The 20,572-nt window shown below is 45.9% G+C and overlaps 4 protein-coding genes across 11 annotated transcripts in view; 2 read left to right on the top strand and 2 right to left on the bottom strand.

The window, feature by feature from the left end:
- The window catches only part of raph1b (Ras association (RalGDS/AF-6) and pleckstrin homology domains 1b), a 39,464-nt gene extending 28,332 nt beyond the window's left edge, over positions 1–11,132 (top strand). For all 8 annotated transcript variants that reach the window (XM_051065952.1, XM_051065955.1, XM_051065954.1 and 5 more), the window contains 10 exons: positions 2,166–2,243; positions 3,762–3,921; positions 4,217–4,338; positions 4,670–4,735; positions 4,849–4,992; positions 5,670–5,780; positions 5,883–5,981; positions 6,109–6,229; positions 6,332–6,468; positions 6,557–11,132. In XM_051065952.1, coding sequence (XP_050921909.1) covers positions 2,166–2,243; positions 3,762–3,921; positions 4,217–4,338; positions 4,670–4,735; positions 4,849–4,992; positions 5,670–5,780; positions 5,883–5,981; positions 6,109–6,229; positions 6,332–6,468; positions 6,557–9,082 — 3,564 coding nt within the window. In that variant the 3' untranslated portion in view covers positions 9,083–11,132. The remainder of the gene's footprint in view (positions 1–2,165; positions 2,244–3,761; positions 3,922–4,216; positions 4,339–4,669; positions 4,736–4,848; positions 4,993–5,669; positions 5,781–5,882; positions 5,982–6,108; positions 6,230–6,331; positions 6,469–6,556) is intronic.
- Positions 11,133–11,426: 294 nt separating this feature from the next.
- On the bottom strand, positions 11,427–12,804 carry spp2 (secreted phosphoprotein 2). The gene is made up of 6 exons (XM_018660931.2): positions 12,637–12,804; positions 12,424–12,551; positions 12,217–12,339; positions 11,937–12,041; positions 11,744–11,792; positions 11,427–11,616 (listed from the first exon to the last, which is right to left on the bottom strand). Exons 1-6 carry the CDS (start codon positions 12,686–12,688, stop codon positions 11,498–11,500), a joined length of 576 nt encoding a protein of 191 aa, XP_018516447.1. The 5' UTR covers positions 12,689–12,804; the 3' UTR covers positions 11,427–11,497.
- Positions 12,805–13,397: 593 nt separating this feature from the next.
- On the bottom strand, positions 13,398–16,885 carry alg11 (ALG11 alpha-1,2-mannosyltransferase). The gene is made up of 5 exons (XM_018660976.2): positions 16,632–16,885; positions 15,794–16,015; positions 15,315–15,686; positions 14,451–15,004; positions 13,398–14,353 (listed from the first exon to the last, which is right to left on the bottom strand). Exons 1-5 carry the CDS (start codon positions 16,676–16,678, stop codon positions 14,070–14,072), a joined length of 1,479 nt encoding a protein of 492 aa, XP_018516492.1. The 5' UTR covers positions 16,679–16,885; the 3' UTR covers positions 13,398–14,069.
- A 99-nt stretch (positions 16,886–16,984) lies between these two features.
- Positions 16,985–20,243, top strand: cpb2 (carboxypeptidase B2 (plasma)). The gene is made up of 11 exons (XM_018660977.2): positions 16,985–17,136; positions 17,444–17,519; positions 17,612–17,736; positions 17,850–17,958; positions 18,093–18,194; positions 18,410–18,514; positions 18,618–18,728; positions 18,818–18,908; positions 19,024–19,226; positions 19,576–19,660; positions 19,739–20,243. The coding sequence occupies exons 1-11, from the start codon at positions 17,072–17,074 to the stop codon at positions 19,951–19,953; spliced, it is 1,287 nt and encodes a 428-aa protein (XP_018516493.1). The 5' UTR covers positions 16,985–17,071; the 3' UTR covers positions 19,954–20,243.
- Positions 20,244–20,572: the final 329 nt, after the last annotated feature.

Below are 20,572 nucleotides of genomic sequence, written 5' to 3'. Positions count from 1 at the left end.
GGCTACTGGTTTCTGGCATCTAAGCTCTCAGTCTGTCTGTGTATGCAGAAAGCATTTGAATAGTTGTAAAAAGGGGGGTAGAGAGGATAGATAGCCTGCGGCGCACAGGCTGTGAGGGAGTTTATGTGTTAGTGTTACACTCTCCACCAGAGAATGGGAGAGAGGGCGAGCCGCGATCGCCTCGACGCGCAAATTCGCTCCCTCTCTTCCTCGCTCACAAATCAGAATACTGAATGAGCGCGGGATGTTTAGGAACAAGCGAGGAGGGAGAGAGTGGGAAGACATCAAAGGGAGACGATGCCAAGATTTTTTTTCCAGGCTAGGCAGAAGAGCCTTTCAAAATTGGCTCTGGTGTGGCTGAGTGTGAAAGTGGAAGGGAAAACGACTGTGGAATCGGAATCAGACTAATGTCCAATAAAAAAGCAGGGTGTAGGTGTCATGTGGAGAGGGAATAATGGAGGGGAGAGCGAGATGTGGAGGGGATGTGCTGACATTTCTGGGGCTAAACAGTACAGTGTGACTCAGATTGACTCTGCACTGTAATCTGAACAACCCTCACGACCTCTGTTTCTCTTACTAACACACACACAGACTCACACTTGGCTGACTAAAAGCCTGCCACTATGTGTTGGCCAAACAGAGCATCGGCTTTATTGCATTAATGTGTATGTGCTCCGGAGCTGGTCATGTGTAAAAGGTAGTCTGGGTCAAGGAGGAGGGGGGACGGAGGGGTTCTTGAGATAAGAGGCTTGGGGAGCAGTTGTTAATGCCCCCCACTGCCCTCTCTTTTAACACACCCGCCTGTGTGTACACACACAACTTCAAATATTCAGCACCCCGGCTTCTCATTCACCCGAATTCCACTCTCTGTCCTTGTCGCTGTAGTTTAGCTCCGGGGGCCAGCGTCAGTCACGGTTTCCCCCCCTTTTCCTGATTGGCTAAAGGGTAGAGGGTCTTGCAGACGGTGCCTGCTGGTTGGCCGACCCGTCATTCTACTATTTTTGTGGGGATTATGCTCTATCGATTGGGCACGCTCCCAAACCTCTGCATCTGTTCTAGGGAGAGAGGAAGAGTGTGATGGAGAAGGGAGAGAGAGAGAGGGGGGAGGAAGCAGGAAGAGAGGGTGGGAGGGTGGCAGGGGGAGGGGCACCAACCTCCCTACTGTCTCACTTAGGGTTTTAGTCAAGTTGTGCTCATCTCAGACGCACATGTCTGCGTGTCAGTGAACCGGCACTGTCACAGAGTCTCTGCTCGGCACAGTCTCGGCTAGCTTGACCGCTGTCGCCTCTGAGTGATGGAGGACATGGACGCAAAGCTGAATTTCGTCTACTGAGGAAGATGGTGGAATAACTTTTACACAGCATGAGCTTACTGTGAAAGGTGGCAAGTGGAAAAAAATTGCGCTCTTGTTTTTTTTGAGAATTCTTTTGACAAAAGAACCAGTTTTCATCCTACATCAAACATGGATGCGCCTGGATTTTTTCTTAATATTTTCCCCCCTTTTTAATATGATCTTTGTAGGAGATTGTTTTATCGTTGAGTGGAGGGCATAGAAGCTTTCTGAACTGATCCCACACTCATCTGCAGCCTCTCGCCCTTCGGGGATCTTCTACCATTGTTTCCCCTCTGCTGTATAGCAAGATCAAAGGAAACCGCTGCAGCTCCATATGAATCCAACATGGAACCATAGACTGCAAATGGAGCGCCATATTTGAGGGGGGACGCCGGACCAATGTCACAATAGTGGCGAATTTTAGCATCACTGCATTCATTTCTGTCTGATCACATATTCGCATATAAGTGACAAAACACACCCACTTTACACACGTGGAAGGCTATACACACAACCTGCAGAATGGAGGTGATGGCGTCTTGTTGGAGGGGGCAGGTAAGCAACCTGAAGGAACATTAGATTTTGCACAAGACACCATACGCCACCATGCCCGAGGCTTGTGCATTTAAATGGTTTAGAAGGCTGATTACTATTTAATGAAGTTGTGTGTACAGGGTGTTTTATTCCTGTCAGAGGAATGATGAAAGACATGGGTGAAAAGGGGTGAGGCAAGGCTATGAAATCAAAAGCTGTTTTTTTTGGGGGGGGGGGGTGTTTTTTGGTTTTGCGTGAATGACAGCTGTGTTAACTGTGCCCCTGTGTGTCCATCCAGGAGGAGCAAGCTGCCAAACTGAAGGCAGAGAAGATCCGAGTCGCCCTGGAGAAAATCAAGGAGGCACAGGTCAAAAAGGTAGGACCTCTTCCTCCCTTTGTGCACACACTCTCACTTACTGACTCAGTTTCTCCTTCAAAAAGCCATCCTGACTCATATAGTCTTGTCATGTTCACTGCACGCCGCATTTCTTTGTGAACTTCATTCACAGCGAGGCGGTGAAGCGCAGAGAAAATAGGTCATTGCAGTGTTTGATTATGAGTGTGGATCTGCTGGGGAGGGAGCAGGAAATCAGAAAGAGGCTTCAGAAAAAAGATGGGGTGTGCAGCGTGAGACAATGCAGATGCATTCTACACAAAACATCTTATTTAACTCGTCCAAACAAAAACAAGTGTTGTGTTTTTTTGTTGCTCCATTGAAAGATATGCTGTGTGTATGTCTCCATTGGGAAGTGGGTATGGGACTCCACAGGCAGGCCATTTTTACCAGGATTTCCGCCAATGAATGAACAGTCTCTGAATGAGAGCGATGCCATTTAGCAGACTGGTGTCCTTTTTACATGCAGTGAATAGACGAGGCCCAATAGTGTGTCAACGAACAGGGCTGGACTTCACTCTGCCAAGTGAATACAGTATGACAAGATAAAGAGAGCTGGTACAGCCAGCACAAAAAAACCCTCAGTGCTGGAGAATGCTGTGATGTGCTAAATTATTAGTGCTGTGGTTGTCAGCATTTCTTACAGCCAGCTATGCCTTACAGTTTACTATTTTGTGGGTTCATGACATTGAACCAGGTGGACAGTGGATTCAGAACTTTCTTTTGTTGAGGCAGTGGGATTTCTGGTTCAGTTTTACTATTATTTGCTCTTTTTTTCTTCCAGACTAGGGGTTTTTTAGGGGTCTCTCCTGTGAGAAATGTAGGTCAGACTCCCCATGTCTGAGTCTCACGGCTCTCCCCGTACTCTCATTCGTCCGTGTCTCCATTCAATCAGCTGTACCCGCATACCCATTGGACGTCTGGGGTCCCAGTGGGCGGGAGCAAGCAGGAGGTCAAGGAATTGAGAGATTTATTTGGTTTCACACCAGGAAAGGTCTTATGAGGGCTGGGGTTGTGCGAGGCTGGATTTGGCACGGGTGTACATTTGTCACGTTCGGCTTAGTTTAAGCTGGAGGACTTCTGTTTGCCTGAGGATGTAAAACTTTGGCTGGATTACAGGATTTTAGTGTTTAGTAGCTGTATATGCAGCATCGTGACCCATAAATGGTTGGAGGTTTTTGAAACAAACCCTACAAGCACTGAAATTCCATATTTCCAAGCAAAATCTGTTGCTTAATTTGAGGTGCACTATTACTGCAAAAATGTTATGATGTGCCATAAAATTAATGCAAATTGTGCCCTAAGGGCCTTTAAAGAAGTTTATGAACTTTTTGGTCAAAATTTGCATTAGCTTATAAAAGATGGTAATCCATCCAGCAACGTTAAAATGTGAAGTTTGAACCATAGAAAGTGATGATCTACTCCATACTTACATAGGGTTTATACTGATGCTAACCTTTAGCATTAAGTTGACTAACATTCTCCCTTCTTCTTCCTCAGCTGGTGATCAGAGTCCACATGTCAGACGAGAGCTCCAAGACCATGATGGTGGACGAGCGGCAGTCGGTCAGGCAGGTGCTGGACAGCCTGCTGGATAAGTCGCACTGTGGCTACAGCCCTGACTGGTCTCTGGTGGAAACCATCACTGAGCTACAGATGGGTAAGGAAGGAGTCACCGTCTGAGTCAACTAAACATTGTTTATCGTTTGCTTTAGCTTGCACTGTTAGTATATGTAAACAATGTAGGTGACAAACATGTACTGTACTATAATTATGTGTGATCTAAGAATAGTTTCTGTTTGTGACTTCAGGCTGATTGTCAGGCTTACGGTTAAAGGTTCAGCCTCCTCCCCAACTGGAGGAAATTAAGTGCACATTTTCAGGTCAGCAAAAAAAAAAAGTGCATATCTTGCATCTCATCTTCACGCTCTCCCTTCTCTCCCTCTTTCTCTAAGAGCGTATTTTTGAGGATCATGAGAACTTGGTGGAGAATCTCCTAAACTGGACCCGGGACAGCCACAACAAGCTCATGTTCATCGAACGCATCGAGAAATACGCTCTTTTCAAGAACCCTCAGGTGACCGTCCGTTGCGCTTCAGCACATACATACACAGCACGGCGAGGGCAAATCATCTTCTCGATACCCTCCGCTGCATTCGGCATTTAAATGCTGAAAGCATATACAATACACACAAATGCATTGTTTATGCATGCTCAGTGACTGCACAGCCCGCAGAGCCGGAGAGTGAACAAGGGAGTGTGTTTGTGTAGGAGAGTTGGAAGTAGGTCAAAGCTCTAAAGCGAGTAAAGGTGAATAATTTATTTAACATAAGACGAGGTGAGCTGTCGACTTAAACCCCTCCTCCCTGTCCTCTATTCACTCTACTGTTCCTCTCAATCATTCCCAGAACTATTTGCTGGGGCGGAAGGAGACATCAGAAATGGCTGACAGGAATAAGGAGGCGTTATTAGAGGTGAGATTACTTACAAGGGCAACTACAGGCTCTCCCATCATTTCTACTGAACAGGAGGATTAGTCACAAGATAAACATTACCATGAATTTTTGTGCCTGTGTTTATCCTTCAGGAGTGTTTCTGTGGTGGCTCGGTGTCTGTGCCAGAGATTGAGGGTGTCCTGTGGCTGAAGGAGGATGGGAAGAAGTCGTGGAAGAAGCGTTACTTCCTCCTCAGGGCTTCTGGGATCTACTACGTCCCAAAGGGCAAAGCCAAGGTCAGTGAGACTTGGCGATGGTGTAATTGTAGGCACAGTGTCACGCTACTCAGACAAAAGGAAGATGGAGAACAGAGATGTGGGTTGGGGTTATGAGAACCAGATTCACACAGTCTGCTCTGTGGTATTTCCTGTTTTGGGCCTGATCACTTTGAACACAAACCGAAACCGAACATCCTTTCTAGTTTTGCTGTACACATATGCTCTATTTTTAGAATTGTTATGCTCCCAAGTCATTTTCAGACTGTAACACTTTTTGCACCTTCTGCAGTGACACCACATCAACATTCAGTAGCTGCATTACTTTAGGCCAATTCTGTTTATCATTTTATTGCTTTATTTAAACCCTTCGGTCTTGTGTGAGCTAAAAAGTAGGTTGAGTACATTATAGTTCCAGCTCAGGCATTAAATAAAGCACATTGAATTTAGATTTTAATTACCTGCAAATAAAAGTACGCACCAGACTTGGACTACAGTGGGACACAGATCCTGTTAGCGTAATTCTTTCTTTTCTTGACTATTAGTATGAAATCTAGAGTTCTGTCGTGCCCCCAGTTGAGTTGCTCAGGCTTCATGGAAAGCATGTGACATCTCCACACTGCACGCTGCAGCTTTAACTTTTATGATCAGCCATGCATCAATGCTTCCTCTTGTCTCCCATGTCTCCCTCTCTGCAGGCCTCCAGAGATCTTGTGTGCTTCCTGCAGTTGGACCATGTCAACGTGTATTACGGCCAGGACTACCGCAGCAAATACAAGGCTCCTACTGACTACTGCCTGGCCCTGAAGGTGAAGCCCTGTTGCTATATCTATCACTAAGTGGGGGGACATTTGGCATTTGTTTTTGAGGCATATGTGGACAGTAAAAGACATTTTTGCTCCATTTTGTAGCATCCACAAATCCAGAAGAAGTCGCAGTACATCAAGTATCTATGCTGTGATGATGTCAGGACCCTGCACCAATGGGTGAACGGGATTCGAATCGCCAAAGTAAATCTAAACCTGGGTTCCTGCTGTGTTCAGTTGGCAATAAAAGACAAAAATAGTTCTCTGTTAGCACTGTTAATTTGATGTCATTGTCTTCTTTCACCCTGTCTGCATGTGTGTTTGTGTGTAGTATGGGAAGCAGCTGTATTTGAACTACCAGGAAGCCATGAAGAGGACAGAGGCGGCCTACGATTGGTCCTCTCTCTCTACCTCCAGCATCCGATCAGGCTCCAGCTCTGCCAGTATACCCGGTTAGCTACCTTTACATATTTTTCATGCCTTCATCATGCTATTACTATACTGAGAGTACACTTCTTTCAGAAAGGCTTACTGTCATTTGTGTGTGCTTCCAGAGTCCCAGTCGAATCATTCAGGCCATTCAGACAGTGGTGTGGACACAGGCTCCTCTCACGGTCGGTCCCAGAGCGTGGTGAGCTCCATTTTCTCAGAGGCCTGGAAGAGAGGAACCCAGATTGAGGAGAACTCTAAGGTACAGCTTTCTTTTACAGAGTTTTTACATGGATTTTTAAAATATGTCAGTCACTTTACTGAGCTAACACATAATCTCTTCCCAGCAGATGAGAGGAGCCACCCTGCCACATGCCTCCCACAGTCACAGGCATCACAGCCAGCATTCAGTTGACCACCAAGCCCTGACGCCCCCTCCCCAGGCTCAGCCTCAGCCTCATCCCCAGCCCCAACAACAGCACCCACCACAGCCTCAGCACCCACCAGTGCACCCCCAGACACCGACCCAGCCACAACACCAGCACCCGCCTCCCCAGCCTCAGTCTCCTCATCAGGCCCCGCTGCCGCCACCCCAGTCACCTCAGCGCCCTCAGCAGCCGCCACAGTCTCCGCAGCAGCAGCAGCCGCCACAGACCATCGGCAGCTACAACCACGTGCCCCCACAGGAACTACAGCCAGCTCCTCCGCCCCCGCCCCCTCCTCCTCCGCCGCCCCCTCCCCCACCTCCGGTCCAGATGGTTTCGCACCACTCGCCGGCTCCCACCATGTACAAGTACAGCACGATCACCAGGCTGCAGAACCAGAAGGCCTCGCAAGCAGCCAATCACCACAAGCTGCCCAGTCACCTCCACGCGACCGCTCAGCAAGTTCTGCCCACGACTCCAGCTCCGCCCGCGGCTCAGGTGCCCGTCAAACCCAATGTGAATCACATTGCAGCAAGGACTAATGTCCCACCTCCACCTCCGCCTCCTCCTCCCCCACCACCATCCATGCCAACCCCTGGGTCAGCCATGGCCGTGTTGAAGCTGGGCCCTCCCAGCCCGGCCGCCCCTCCTGCCTTCATCCCTCCACCCCCGGCACCTCCACCTGTTCTGCACACCAATGGAGTAGCATTTCCTCCCCCTCCTCCTCCCCCTCCACCTCCACCTGCACCGGCTCCCATGAGCCACCCTGTTTACCCAAACGGTCTGAAGCAGGCACTGAAGGAAAGGTTTCCCAGTCCACCACGGGACCTCCTGTCTCCAAACGGAGACCTTGAGGAGTCCCCACCGCCTGCCCCTGCTCCACCACCCCCGCCTCCTCCACCTCCTCCTCCGCCACCGCCTCCTCCTCCTCCCCAGCAGTTCCCAGTGCCAGCCCAGTTTCCACCCCCTCCTGCGCCACCACCAGCGCCACCCAAAACCTTCACCCCTGGCTTTGTCCCTCATACTGCCCCCAAGCCTGTGTCACCTGTCTCCCCATTCCCTCCTGCCCCACCTCCTGCTGCCTTAGGGGGCCCAGCCCCACCACCACCCCCTCCGCCACCTCCGCCTGCACCCCTCAAGAAGCAGTTCAGTCTCCAGACGGGCCACAACGCCAGCCATCCGCCTCCGACTCTGCCCAAGCAGCACAGCCTGTCTAAACCACCACCCATTTCCACAGGAGCTCCTCCTACCATGTCTTTGGTGAAACAATTAGCAAGTCAGTTTCCAGGAGCTTCATCCCAAGTAGCCAATCACACAGAGAGCCCCAAAGCTCCCCTCTCCCCTCCTGCAGTCAAGACCAAACCGAAATGGCAGCCTGGGGGTGGCCAGCAGGTGCAGTCTCCAGAGTTCCCTCCACCTCCTCCAGACAACAACGTTGGCTTCCCTGCTCCACCACCACCTCCTCCGCCACCTCCCCCAGCACCTGTCACAGGCCCAACTCCACCACCCCCTCCACTCCCTCCTGGAAACCTGGGCTCCCCCATGAGGAGGTCACCCTCTGGCTCCAATTTGGGAGGCAAGAAACCTCCTCCCACCCCACAGAGGAACTCCAGCATCAAGTCCAACGCCTCCTATGAGGAAAACAGGAGGAACTTGCTCAGCAAGTTTGCTCCCCAGAGCAGCACCCCCCCTTCCTCCCCATGTCCCGCCTCCTCCTCCTCCTCTGGATCCCCCTCCAAGGACCACTCAGCTGGACCCCCTGCTCCCCCAAAACCAGGCAAGCTCAATCTGGCCAACCTACCCTTGGCACTCCAGGCCAAGGTGAGCCAGGCGAAGCAGTCTAGTGGCGATTTTCCTTCTCCACCACCTGAGTGCGCCTACTTTCCACCTCCTCCCCCGGCCTCTGAGCTCTTCCCCCCTCCTCCTCCTCCTGGTGGTGATGCCCCTAGCGGAGGACCTCCTAGAGTAGCTGTGGTTAACCCCCAGCCCCAGGCTCCCCCTCCTCCACCGCCTGTCTCCCTTGTCAGCAACTCCACTTGGGGAAAGAGCTCACTGAAAAAGACTCCTCCACCCACGCTCGGGCGGCGTAGTAACACCACCCCGGAGCCCCCTCCCCTCTCGCCACCTGCACCCACCTCCCCGAAGGGCAGCTCAGGCCAGCCCAACTTCCTGGAGGATCTCAACCGGACACTGAAGCGAAAGTCAGTGGGCCGCCAGGGTTCCCTCAACTCTGCCGGCCTCTCGGGCAAGTTGGACCCCGCGGGGACCATGGACGACATGGCGCTGCCTCCGCCGCCCCCTGAGCTGCTCCTAGACCAAGGAAAGCAAAGCAACGGAGGAAACGGCAGCTACATGTCCGGAAACATCTCAGGCTATGCAACACTAAGACGAGGACCCCCGCCTGCACCACCCAAACGAGGGGACGCAACCAAACTTACCGGAGAGTGTTGAACTCGGAGAACAGGAGGCAATGAAGATGGATGAATAGACAGTGAGAGAATATATGGAAGTGAACATTCATTAGTGAACTGGGAGTGAGTTCATGGATTCCTTCTGTCCTCTTGGTATCACAATTATAAAGACTGTATATATACTAAACCCAAACCAGACCGTGGTCATTAGTGTTTGCTAATTATTGCATTTTTTAAACATGCTTGGCATTCTGGATCAGTGGGGTTTACAATATCAGGACGATTAAGACTGGAGCAGGTAAGTTTGAGGTCACAGAAAAGTAAGACGGTCTTAAGTTTCTGCAATTGTCCAAACTCTCTGGAACATATTATGTGGTCCTGTATGGTAAACCCCACCCATCTGGTGCACCAGGCAGATTTAAATAAACACTAAGAATTGTGCAAATGTTACTGGATCCAGGTCTGAGCCAAAACCATGTATCCGCTTCTTTGCCATAAGTTTGTGCCACGTACAAAACGAAACAAAACAAAAAACAACAACAACAAAGGAGATGAAAACACATCAGGATCTTTCTGCTTTGGTACTGCATGGACCACATGTAACAACAACAACAAGCTGTAAGACATGGAGCTGTTCTGGTGTGTGTGCATGTGTGAGAGAGACTGAGTACGCACACATTAGATGCATAATCATACGGTGGCAAAGTAGTTAAACATTAGGGAAGGCCTTTGTGGAGCGGTTTGCTTTTATATGAAATTATTTAATGATTGATAAATGGAAGGATTTTTTTTTTTTTTACAAGTCTGTCTTTTAATAGCTGGTCAACAAAGTCTAGAGAGGAGCAAAACAATAGGGCACAATGGAATGTATATGGAAGGCGTATTTAAAATATCATGAATTACACACATGAAGGTAATGATTCAGTTGTACAACAGCTAAAACTTCAAAACCTGTTGTCTCAAATGCGTCTAGACTGTTTCACGTCTTGGCAAATGCAAATCAGAAGGAAGCCTTATCCCCAAAGTCTTGCACACAGGTCAAAGCAGAAAGGAGATTTCTTCCAAAGGCTCAGCAGAGTCTGGACTGTGCAACCAGAGAAAAAAAAAAGAAGTATACTTTTAATTTAATGCAAACGTATAATGGACTTCTGTAAATGGAGAGGAAGGCCTGTGGTGGTGTATCTTCGTGGACTGTGTGAGTTCCCTGTGCGTTGGCTTGATTTTTGGACCTTATCCTTCAGTTTGTATCTGTACAGTCGCAGCTGCTGCTACTCCGTTTACTGTCGGGACCCACAAACCCAACCACCCACCCCCCGCTGTCTTCTTAAACCACATGGTGTCACAATCCAGGAAGTAGAACGTACAGTTTGGATTCCAGCCGTGTGACCCCGTTGAAAAAGATACATTTGTCTGGTTAATGTACAGAGCATTAAATCATGTAGTCAATAACAGGAATCATCTGAGTGGCATTAGACTGAATGTTGCTTTCAACTTTGTGTGTCTGATCGTATCTTGTTTCTTCATGGTGCCATTACTGCTTCAGCCCTCAGTGCACGGGGGCTAAGGTTGTCTCTTGATTTTGTATCTACAGGGTGGATCATGAAGGGTTTTCATTTCTAGCAGCAATGCCTTCATTTTTAGGGTGCTAGCGCTGTCCTTCAAGGAACTCATTCTCAACATGTCCTCGTGTGCCAGGACGACATATCATTAATATTTTATTCATTTAAACTGGTTTTAAATCGGCTTTAGTGTGGAAACGTGTGCTGTGGAGATGGCTTTACGATATAAAGATTTCAGAGATCATTATATCCATGTTCGATTCCAAACGAGGCTTGTCTAACACATTGTTCTTTTGTCCTGCTCAGCCACAGTTGTGTGATTTGCCACTTGAAGGCAGTGTACCATCATTTCTTATGACTGAATATCATCATCCGTGACGGGATTGTTTGCTACAGTACAGTATGTAAGTTATTGATGTGCTGATGTGAACACGTGGGGCCAAATTGAAATGAAGAAAAATGGTTGCAGATAGATCAAACGTGTCCTCTTGCATATAAACTGAAAATCACAATATAAATGTTCAAACCAGACTTCAACCTGTCTCAGAGTTCTCATTTGTTCAAATGACCCCATAAGGTGTAGCTTGATTATCACAGTTCAAGTACAAAGGGTTGGGAAATATTTGCTTGATCAGTGGATCTCTCACCCCCTCTAGTGGTTATTTCCTGCACTAACCTTTTCTTAAGCTTGGAGTTAAAGCATTCTGGAGGATTTTATCCAGTTAAATTATAAAGATGAGTTTTTCTTACGTGGTTTACTGATCAATCACTGACTTGTAAATCTAACCAAATATCTGGAGGAAAAAAGGGGCACAAACCATAATATGCAAATTTCATTTTTAATTCAAGTTTGTTTTCTGATCAGCGCCAAAATGTTTCCAGAGTGAGCTGGACCCTCACACCAGGAAGTTGCTGAAAGTGTCTCCTCTGGGCTGCACATCCACCGCCTGGCCGTGGAAGGAGCGACCGGGCTGAACAGGTGGAGGAGGTGGAGGAGTTTGAGGTGGAGCCGGGGCTGTTGAAAGATATTGGTTGTCCAGTCAGTTATGTGCACTCAGTATCACACTGGCGAATGTATAATGAAACATACAGTTTTGAGGCATTAAAAATGTCAGTAATTACTACTACTTGTAAATACTTACCTCTGTTGACAGGCGGGATATTGAAGTGGTGTCTCCCTCTTGAGAACATCTGTGGAATCAAAGGCAAGACTTAATTCACATGTTTTCCTGTTTATAGTTCAGGGAATCCTTTATATTGTTGCTTAAACTGATTGGAAATCTGTAATACGAGTTCCTCTCCTTCTCTGGTCCACTTCTGTTTCTGTGTCCTCACCTCCTCGCTCGACTCACTGGAGCTGTCATCGTAGCCGCATCTGACTGAGATCACCTGGGCCGAGGTGGCTGACATTCTCACCCGGCTGGAGCAGTGGAGGGTGGGCTGAAACAGGAAGAGGGAGGGGTGGTGTTTTTAGTCGCCGTCCCTCTGCATCACGACGGAACAGATTTGATAAATAAATTCTGCCCCAGTGCATTCATGCCAGTGTAAACAATAGGTTGCATCAGTCTGTCAACACGTCCTTTTTTTAAACCCCAGATGACATTAAATGTCTCACCACAAAGAAACCAGGTCTGAAGGCGCACATCTGCGGGTCTCCCCCAGAAGCCTTTGCGCACTGCGTCTCTTTAATGCCAAATACCATCAGCAGGTCAACCGTGTTTGGGGCCACGGGGATAACCTGGCACACATGTGACATTTGTCATAATCCAACAATCCCACCACCAACACCACCCAGATTAAAGAACAGTATGTAAAGCCTCACCCTTGAGACAGAGCCATGAGTCACCCGGTAAAGATGTCTGACGGCGTGCACAGAGTTGACCTCTGTCAGAGCTGCTGTGAGACCTCTGTCCGCCATAGACTCCAGCTCCGAGTTGTACAGAGGGACGCCTGCGAGGTCAGAGGACGTGGATGTGAAAAACAGAGACTACAGTTGTATCTCCTTTGGGAATGATCAGTGCAGAAAGTCACTCACCTGAACATCCCAGAGTCTGCAGCACGGCCAAGAGAAGCACGTATGACCTCATGTTGACTAGCACCAAACCAAAGTGGCTCTGTGCTTCATTCACCTCCCTCTAAATAGGCTCAACTGCACCGCCTCTTACCCTCCATAACCCCTCCAATGTTGTCTGTCTAGCTTCCTTCACGCAATAGCTCTTACTTAACCTTTGTCCAGCACTATTGATCCCAGGGTATTGAGCCAAATTAAATGATAAAGCATCAGGTTTTCATTCAGATTCTCTATTTGATATACTCCCAAATTTGTGTAATATAGATGTTCAAGAACTTTTCTTATCAGATTCTTCAAAATGACAGGCTCCTTTATAAACACTTTATTCCCCCCCCTTAGTTACAACATTAATGTCACATACTGCCATTCGCTAATTAGGAATCTGATGAAAGTTGTCTGTTTGTTTACATGTGATCTAACTCAAGAGTTCAGAGCTAACTATGTTTATGAACATTCGGGGTCAGATTTTAACACCCCTCTATGCTCAAATCCTGGTACCTAGCTTGTTAGGTATGACACACAACACACAAAACAAACAGCCTTACATAAAGCATTAAAAAAATCAAGAGAAATGTTTTTCCGTGAAGCTGTTTTGGTCTTTGTCCCAGTCTCCTTCCTCTGGACAGAGCACTGACCCCTCTCTCTGTCACAGCTTGTTTCGACATCAGGTCCATTTTAATCATTTGCTACCGCGAGCCAAATCAAATGGAGCAGAATACAAAAAGTTCTTGGGTGTAACTTTTTATCCTCTAATCCAGATTATAGTTTATTTACAAGCACAGTGATAGATTGTCTTTTTTTTTAAGCAGTTCCATGACTATTTACTCTCATGATATCTTTATTACATTCATCATCAGTATCAAAAATACTTCACATTTTGGACATGTAGAGATTTCTAGCTCTTGTAAACATTTTTCAGAACAGATTTAACAGTCTAAAAGACTCATTTGTTCCCCATTTTTTCCTTAATAATTTCTTTTTAACAAAAGGTGAAACTACTGACAAAGGAATGTCTTCTGTAAAAATACAGTAGGAGCTTAAACTGTCATTTCACAGGATAATCTAGTATTTACAACTGTAACAGAACTATAGGCTAAATACAAGTATCTGATTCAAATTTGTGATTTCAGTTCAATACGTTTTGGGAATTGTGAGCTTTCAGATTTTCTGAATCTGAGGTATGCTGCCTCCTTTCTGCTTTTAGGACAAATCCTGTGCTTTGATTGGTGAATCAACACAATCACAGCATGTACTGGCCACTTCAAGAACCCCGTGTGATCTCTGCATCAATTCTAATTAGATTTTCTCGCCAGTCCTACAGTGTAAATGTAGCCCTAAGTGCATCAAAGTAAAGATGTCAGATTATACAAGCACAAACAGGCACAAAGAACGAGTCCTCATCGTTCGAGTGTTCCCATCAGAGGCTCCATGGCAGCGAGGAAGCAGGCGTCAAACTCCTGATCTGAGAAGCGAGCCACCGACTGACGGGCATTGCGTCTGAGCTGGAGCCGGTTGGAGGAGGACATAGCCAGGATCCTCTCTATCGCCTCCGCGTAACTGTCCTCGTCATCAGCCAGGAAGCCTGTCTGGCCCCCCTCAAAAGGCACCACGATGTCCAGCTTGGGCCCGCCGGATTTGTGGGCCAGAATGACCTTCCCTGCTGCCATACACTCCACCACTCCTAGAGGGGCAAAAGAAGAATCAAGATGCACTTTTTATTAACTAATAAGAGAGTTTTAATGAGAAAGTCTAAACATAGCCTCAGTTGGATAAGTTACCTATTCCAAAGTGTTCGTTCCACATGGTGTGCAGTCCGATGGTGGCTTCCCCCATCTCTCTCTTCAGCTCCTCAAAGGATACGTTCAGTTTAAACTCCACCTTGTCAGATACACCCAGCTCCTGGCACAGCCCCCTCAACATGAGCACCCTATCCTCATCCTCCTGGTTCCTGCATCCGCCAATCAGAACCAGCTTCAGTGCCTCTCCTGCCCTCCCCCTGTCCAGCACCTTCTTGAAAGCCCTGATCTGCAGCCGGTGGTCCTTCTCGGGCCGGAACTGTGCGACTGAGATGATTGAGTGGCGCTTCTTGTCCCCGTCATCCTCCAGCGGGATGTCCAGGAAGGCGCTGACATCGCAGGGCGGGTACACCACGCTGGTGCGGTTGGGGGCGCGCCACAGCGACAGGATGTGATCGAGGGTCCAGGAGGAGTTGACCATGACGAGGTCGCTGCAGGAGCCGGCCATGCCGTAGAGCAGGGCGAACAGGCAGTAGTAGACCACTTTGAAGGCACTCAGGAACAGACTGTTGGACACGTAGTCTGCATTGTTGAACCTAGGACATTAACAGTTTGTGTTATCACACTGGAATTATAAATTACTGGTCATACAACTAAAATTAAAGAAAAAATGTCAGGCTTAAACTCAGAAATCCAGAGAAGAGAGTAGTTGCAGTCGTCTAGAGGGCAATAAAGGTACTTTTAATGCCCTTTTGATTGTATGTTTATATGTGAAAATATATAAATGGTCATGATAGGACTGTATTAATTTACCTCACTTCAGCAACAGAGGAAAGTAGCATATGACAGCATAAAAAAAGACAATGTATGACACATTTTGCTTTGGTAAAGCCACACACTGATTACCTGGGGTTCCTCTCTCTCACTACAGACAACATATCAGTGCTGATAGTGGGGTAGTGAACGTAGCTCCCCACGCTGCAGCCTCCCAAGTAGCGGAACAGGGGCAGAGTGAAGGCGTAACCCATGGAGTCGATGTAAAGGTCCGGGACGAACTCCGTCAGCGCCTCCCATCCCAGGAAAACGGAGCCCACGCTCTGTCCCAGCAGGGTGAAGTGAGGGAACAGGCCGGGCTCCACGAGCAGGCGGTGCCTCAGGAACACAAACTGAACCGGCCTGGGGAGCACGATGTTGAAACGACGCCGCGCCCCGTCCAGAATCTGCTGGCCCGTCACACCCAGGTCCCCTGTGTACACCACAAAGTTGATGTCTGCATACCTGTGAAGATATGAGTTGAGTTAAAGGAAGGTTTTAAATAAGCAAGTTTTAACTGTGCTGATGACAAACAACGAAACCTTTTCAAAATTAATTCATCTGCTTTATACCTGTTCTGGAGTGCCCTGATGGCACACCAGAGCACCCTCTCTCCCCCACCGCCAGCATTGCAGTACGGGTGGAAGAAGGCCACTGTGGGACAGCCGTCTCTCGCCCGCCGAGCGTTCCTGTTGCTCTGCAGCCAGAAACGCACCGCCAGCACCAGCAGGACCAGGACAGCGATCAGCAGCACGCACAGAAACACCAGGGGCAGCAGCAACTTCCACAGCAACCTGAGACACAGAAATACAACACAAGGAATTATGGGTAACAGCAAATTACAGTACAAAGTGATTTACAGGATGAAATGAAATAAAAGCTTTAAAATCAAGAGAAAGCTAAAGAAAACAAATGGATGTGCACTGATTTGGCTTCTCTGAGACTTTGCAGAAGGATGCTCCAGAGTCAGAATTAAAGCCTCTACTGTGGTAAATAACAGTGACCCTGGCATGTATTTAAAAGAGAATAAATACAAATAGTGACATAGAAGATTGTTTAATTCTAAACTAATCAACATGTGCACATAATGTATTAATAAACCCATAACAAACTGGGAGCATTACATGTTGGACTTCCTGTGTAATTCTCGGCTTTAGCTAAATGTGAAGAGTTTCGTTTTCATGGTCACGTTATTATAAAAAACAAGCAAACACATTACATTTATCTAAAGATTATAACCAAGTTAGCTAAGGAACATTAAATATCACAGTATTTCACCGGTGCTACTGTTGTTAAGCTACAGCAGCCAGCGTACAGCGAAACGAAACAAGCTAAGTACGCTGTTAAAATGAATAATTAGCATATTTTCCCCTCGTCTTAGTGCTTTGTTGGAAAAGTAAAATATCTTACCTTGTTAATTCACACAAACAGTGGACCAGTTGATCGTGGCCCGACATCTTGACAACAGAAATTTAACAACACATCACCTTTCAACTTGTCACTTTACTCTTCTGCGTTTTCCTGCTGCTATTTAAATGTATCTGGCGCCACCTACCGGCGAGGAGGTTTAACTGCACCGCCTTTCCTGCATTTATTTACAAGTCAAATTGATAAAGTTTAGATTTATTTATACGTTTATAAATTGTACAAATAGTACATTGAAATTGATAGAAATAAAGCACCAGGAGTATAATAATCCTGCTCCCTCTCAGCCATGTTGGCTGATCTATGCCCTCGATCTTTCAAAAAAAGTAAAGTTTAACTTCTAAATAAACACTGTAATCAATAGTGTCTCCCTACCCCCATGGTTTGAACAAACCTGTAACATTTCCAATCTGGATCCAGACATCATGAAGACTCTCTTGATTTTGTTTATTTTAATTAATCTGGACAAAGGATACTGCACAGAAAAACTGTAAGTTCATTTGATTATTAGTTTTTCAAGGAAATCAACAGTATTTAGTATCTAGTAACTGTTTTCCACTAAGAAAACAGGTTATGACACACTTATGCAAACACACATCCTCACATTGTGTACGTTGTCCTACATCTACAGGCGTATAAATTCTATTCTAGGTCATTGAATTTGTTCACATTGACACAATTTTAACTACAGCTACATACATGTACACCTCATGTTTGTACTCTGGCATTGTCAATATTACAGGTGAATCATAGGGGGACAATTTATTTAACTGATGCTATGTTTTCTTTATACTCAGCGACCAAGTTTTATCAATCACCCCAAAAACACAGGAACAAGTGGAAGTCTTGCAGAATATATCCACCCAATATGAGGTAAAAAGAGGCATTTTTATAACCAGTGATTGTTATTCCCCCCCGATTTTATTTCCTCCTGCAAATCATTATGCTTCATATTATCCTCATAGACCGCCTTATGGCAGCCTGTTTCACCTAATTACATCAAAGAAGAGACGCAAGTCCACCTGTTTGTTCCTGCAAACAGCTCAGAGATTGTCAAGAATCTGCTACAGCAACACACCATAACACATGAGTATGTCACTTGTCTGAAAACATCCATGCATAAATCACCAGGGATTATATATTTAATGCAAGCTTTGCAGTCTGGTTACAGGTTTTGTTATTTACCCTTTGTTTTTATCTTAGGGTTTTACTGGCCAACGCCAATGAGTTGATTGAAATGCAGACGAAAAATGACTCCACAGACCCACGAAGCAGCTCGACTTTCTACGAGAGATATCACAGTCTGGAGGATGTATGCTTGTCATCTTTACTGATCAACAAATTGAACATTTTTAACTTCAGATTTACTACAGGACTATTGGATTGCATTGCGCTGAAAGGTATAGATGTACAGTTGACATCCATAACATGCTGTCTCCATTTTAGATCTACTACTGGATAAACAGGACAACACAGGACAACCCCACCACAGTCAAGGCCATTCTCATTGGCTCCTCATATGAAAAGCGACCACTATATGCTCTAAAGGTACAGACATCCAACACCAAATAAACTGTAATGATTATAAAGATGCCTACTGATCATTTAAAATGCCATGTATGTGTTTTTGCTATTGCTGCACAGCAAATATTAACATTTACTTATCAAGAGTCTCAGCCATTGTTGTGTTTATAAGACAAGAGGTTAGAATATGCCCTCTGAGTAAGTTAGACTGAGATGAATGTTTGACCTCTTTTTCTCAGTTATCTCTAAATAACAGACCAAATAAGAAAGCAATATGGATCGACTGTGGGATCCATGCCAGAGAGTGGATTTCTCCTGCTTTTTGCTTATGGTTTGTACATCATGTGAGTACAGCTGATCTTGTGTCTGTGGTAGTTTGGAAGTGGAAATGCCATTGAGTAACATTTTTGTTTATTTTCACTAAAATCATTGTCCTTTCTCCCTCAGTCTTTGTCATTTTACGGGCAAAACCAAGACATTACTAAGATACTGGACGACATGGATGTCTATGTCCTGCCTGTTATGAACCCTGATGGATACAAATACACATGGACGACAGTAAGAACACATGGAACCAAAGTGATGCTTTGTATATTTTATAAAAGAAGCAGTTTCAACTGAGGTCATGATTTGATTTTCTGTTTCAGAATAGGATGTGGAGGAAGAACCGCTCCTACAGCAGGAGCAACATTTGCGTCGGAGTCGACCTCAACAGAAACTTTGATGCCAATTGGTGCAGTAAGTCATTCTTATTCTGTTTTATTGGTTGGCCTGTATTTTTTTCATACCATTGGCAGAAATGGGCTTCTATAGGTATGTGTAGTATGAGGTAAAGTGTTAATGTCCTTCCCAGCGGAGGGAGCCTCCTCTGATCCCTGCACTGAGATCTACTGCGGTGCGTTCCCCGAGTCGGAGCCGGAGACAGAGGCCGTGGCCAACTTCCTGCGTAGTCACAAGAATTCGATTCAGCTCTACTTCACCATCCACTCCTACTCTCAGATGCTGCTCTTCCCATTCTCCTGCACCTTCGATCAAGCAGAGAACCACTCAGACCTGGTGAATGGTTTGGGCTGAATAATCAAAGAATCCATTGATGCATCAGTAATGAGAGTTTTGGGAGAAAGTGGAAGTGTTTTACAGTCACGGCTTACATGTATTCTGAATGGGGTTAAACATATGAAGGCTCAGTTGTGGGATCCTTAAGTTCTACAGTTCCACAGTTCCATGTTATGTAAACACTTTCCTGTTTAAATAATCAGCTGCAGAGTATTTTGGGACTTTATACTGCATGATACTTGTGAGTTACTGCAGTATGTCATGTCAAATCAGGTAATAGTTTCACTGGTACATAGATAACGAACAACTTTTCTTTCTGAATGTTTGTGTAAATGTGCATTTTTTCAAGCTTGAGATGGCCCAAGAAGCTGCCCAGAAAATCAGAAGATATTACAGGAACATCTATCAATATGGCTCTGGAGCAAAGACAATATGTAAGTAGGACTTATCTTTTCAAGCTTGGGTGATTCAGTTCCTCTCAAACTACATGAATGACGCTATCATTTCTCCAGATCTGGCTCCTGGTGGTTCTGATGACTGGGCGTACAACCTCGGCATCAAATACTCCTTCACATTTGAGCTCCAGGACCGCGGGCGTTACGGCTTCCTCCTGCCTCCGTCTCAAATCGCCAAGGCCTGTAATGAAGCTCTGACTGCTGTGAAGACCATTGCTCTGAAGGTTATAGAGAAAACACAAGCTCAATCAAGTTCTCCTCTAACTGCCTGAGCAGTTACACCTGCCATACAGGATGAAAGTTCCATTTTTGTGAATGAAGCCTACAGTGAAGTATCAGTAAAAGCCTGTAAGAGCTACAATTACAGTACACAATGTAAGGGATATGCTATAAGGAGGTATATATTGCAGTATATAACATATATAATGGGTGTCTATTTTGGAGAAATCCTTTTGAATATTTTCATATATCATACACTCAATCATATGAATGATGCAGACAAGTGGCTGCATTTTATTGATCTGTAAAACAAAAAATAAACTGATTGAAGTTACAGATTAAACATCAGTGTCTTTCTTCTGTTTATTATTTATTACTTAGTGCATGTGGTATTGGTGTGTCATACTTGGACAAAACATTTCTGTCGACTTGTGGAATTATATTTTGCAGGAGTTTCTCGTAAAAGTGGCAGCACCCCATAGTATCTCCCTTGTAGACTGGATTCTTTATGAAGTGTCACACTATACATTGTCAGAATAATCGTTTTAATAATAAGTATCGACTGGTAAATGTTAATGTCATTACTATAAATACAATCATCAACATCAATGTAGGTAATAAATGGTTGAATAACAGTTGTATTCTCTCCATTTGTCACCAGAGCAACTACAA

Source organism: Lates calcarifer, linkage group LG7_2 (assembly GCF_001640805.2).
Source record: "Lates calcarifer isolate ASB-BC8 linkage group LG7_2, TLL_Latcal_v3, whole genome shotgun sequence".
NCBI lineage: Eukaryota > Metazoa > Chordata > Actinopteri > Centropomidae > Lates > Lates calcarifer.
The sequence above is the reverse complement of the archived record's forward strand: the minus strand, read 5'-3'. Positions and strand labels throughout refer to the sequence as shown.

Bases quoted from the DNA above. Each gene is read 5' to 3' on its own strand.
- cpb2 (XM_018660977.2), top strand. From the start codon at position 17,072: ATGAAGACTCTCTTGATTTTGTTTATTTTAATTAATCTGGACAAAGGA. The intron at 17,520-17,611 runs GTAAAAAGAGGC...TTATCCTCATAG, and splicing joins ATATATCCACCCAATATGAG to ACCGCCTTATGGCAGCCTGT. The intron at 18,909-19,023 runs GTAAGTCATTCT...TGTCCTTCCCAG, and splicing joins CTTTGATGCCAATTGGTGCA to CGGAGGGAGCCTCCTCTGAT.
- spp2 (XM_018660931.2), bottom strand. From the start codon at position 12,688: ATGAGGTCATACGTGCTTCTCTTGGCCGTGCTGCAGACTCTGGGATGT. The intron at 12,552-12,636 runs GTGAGTGACTTT...CTGACCTCGCAG, and splicing joins GCAGACTCTGGGATGTTCAG to GCGTCCCTCTGTACAACTCG. The intron at 11,617-11,743 runs GTAAGTATTTAC...ATCTTTCAACAG, and splicing joins TATCCCGCCTGTCAACAGAG to CCCCGGCTCCACCTCAAACT.
- alg11 (XM_018660976.2), bottom strand. From the start codon at position 16,678: ATGTCGGGCCACGATCAACTGGTCCACTGTTTGTGTGAATTAACAAG. The intron at 16,016-16,631 runs GTAAGATATTTT...TCTGTGTCTCAG, and splicing joins TGTTTGTGTGAATTAACAAG to GTTGCTGTGGAAGTTGCTGC. The intron at 15,687-15,793 runs GTATAAAGCAGA...ATATCTTCACAG, and splicing joins ATCAGGGCACTCCAGAACAG to GTATGCAGACATCAACTTTG.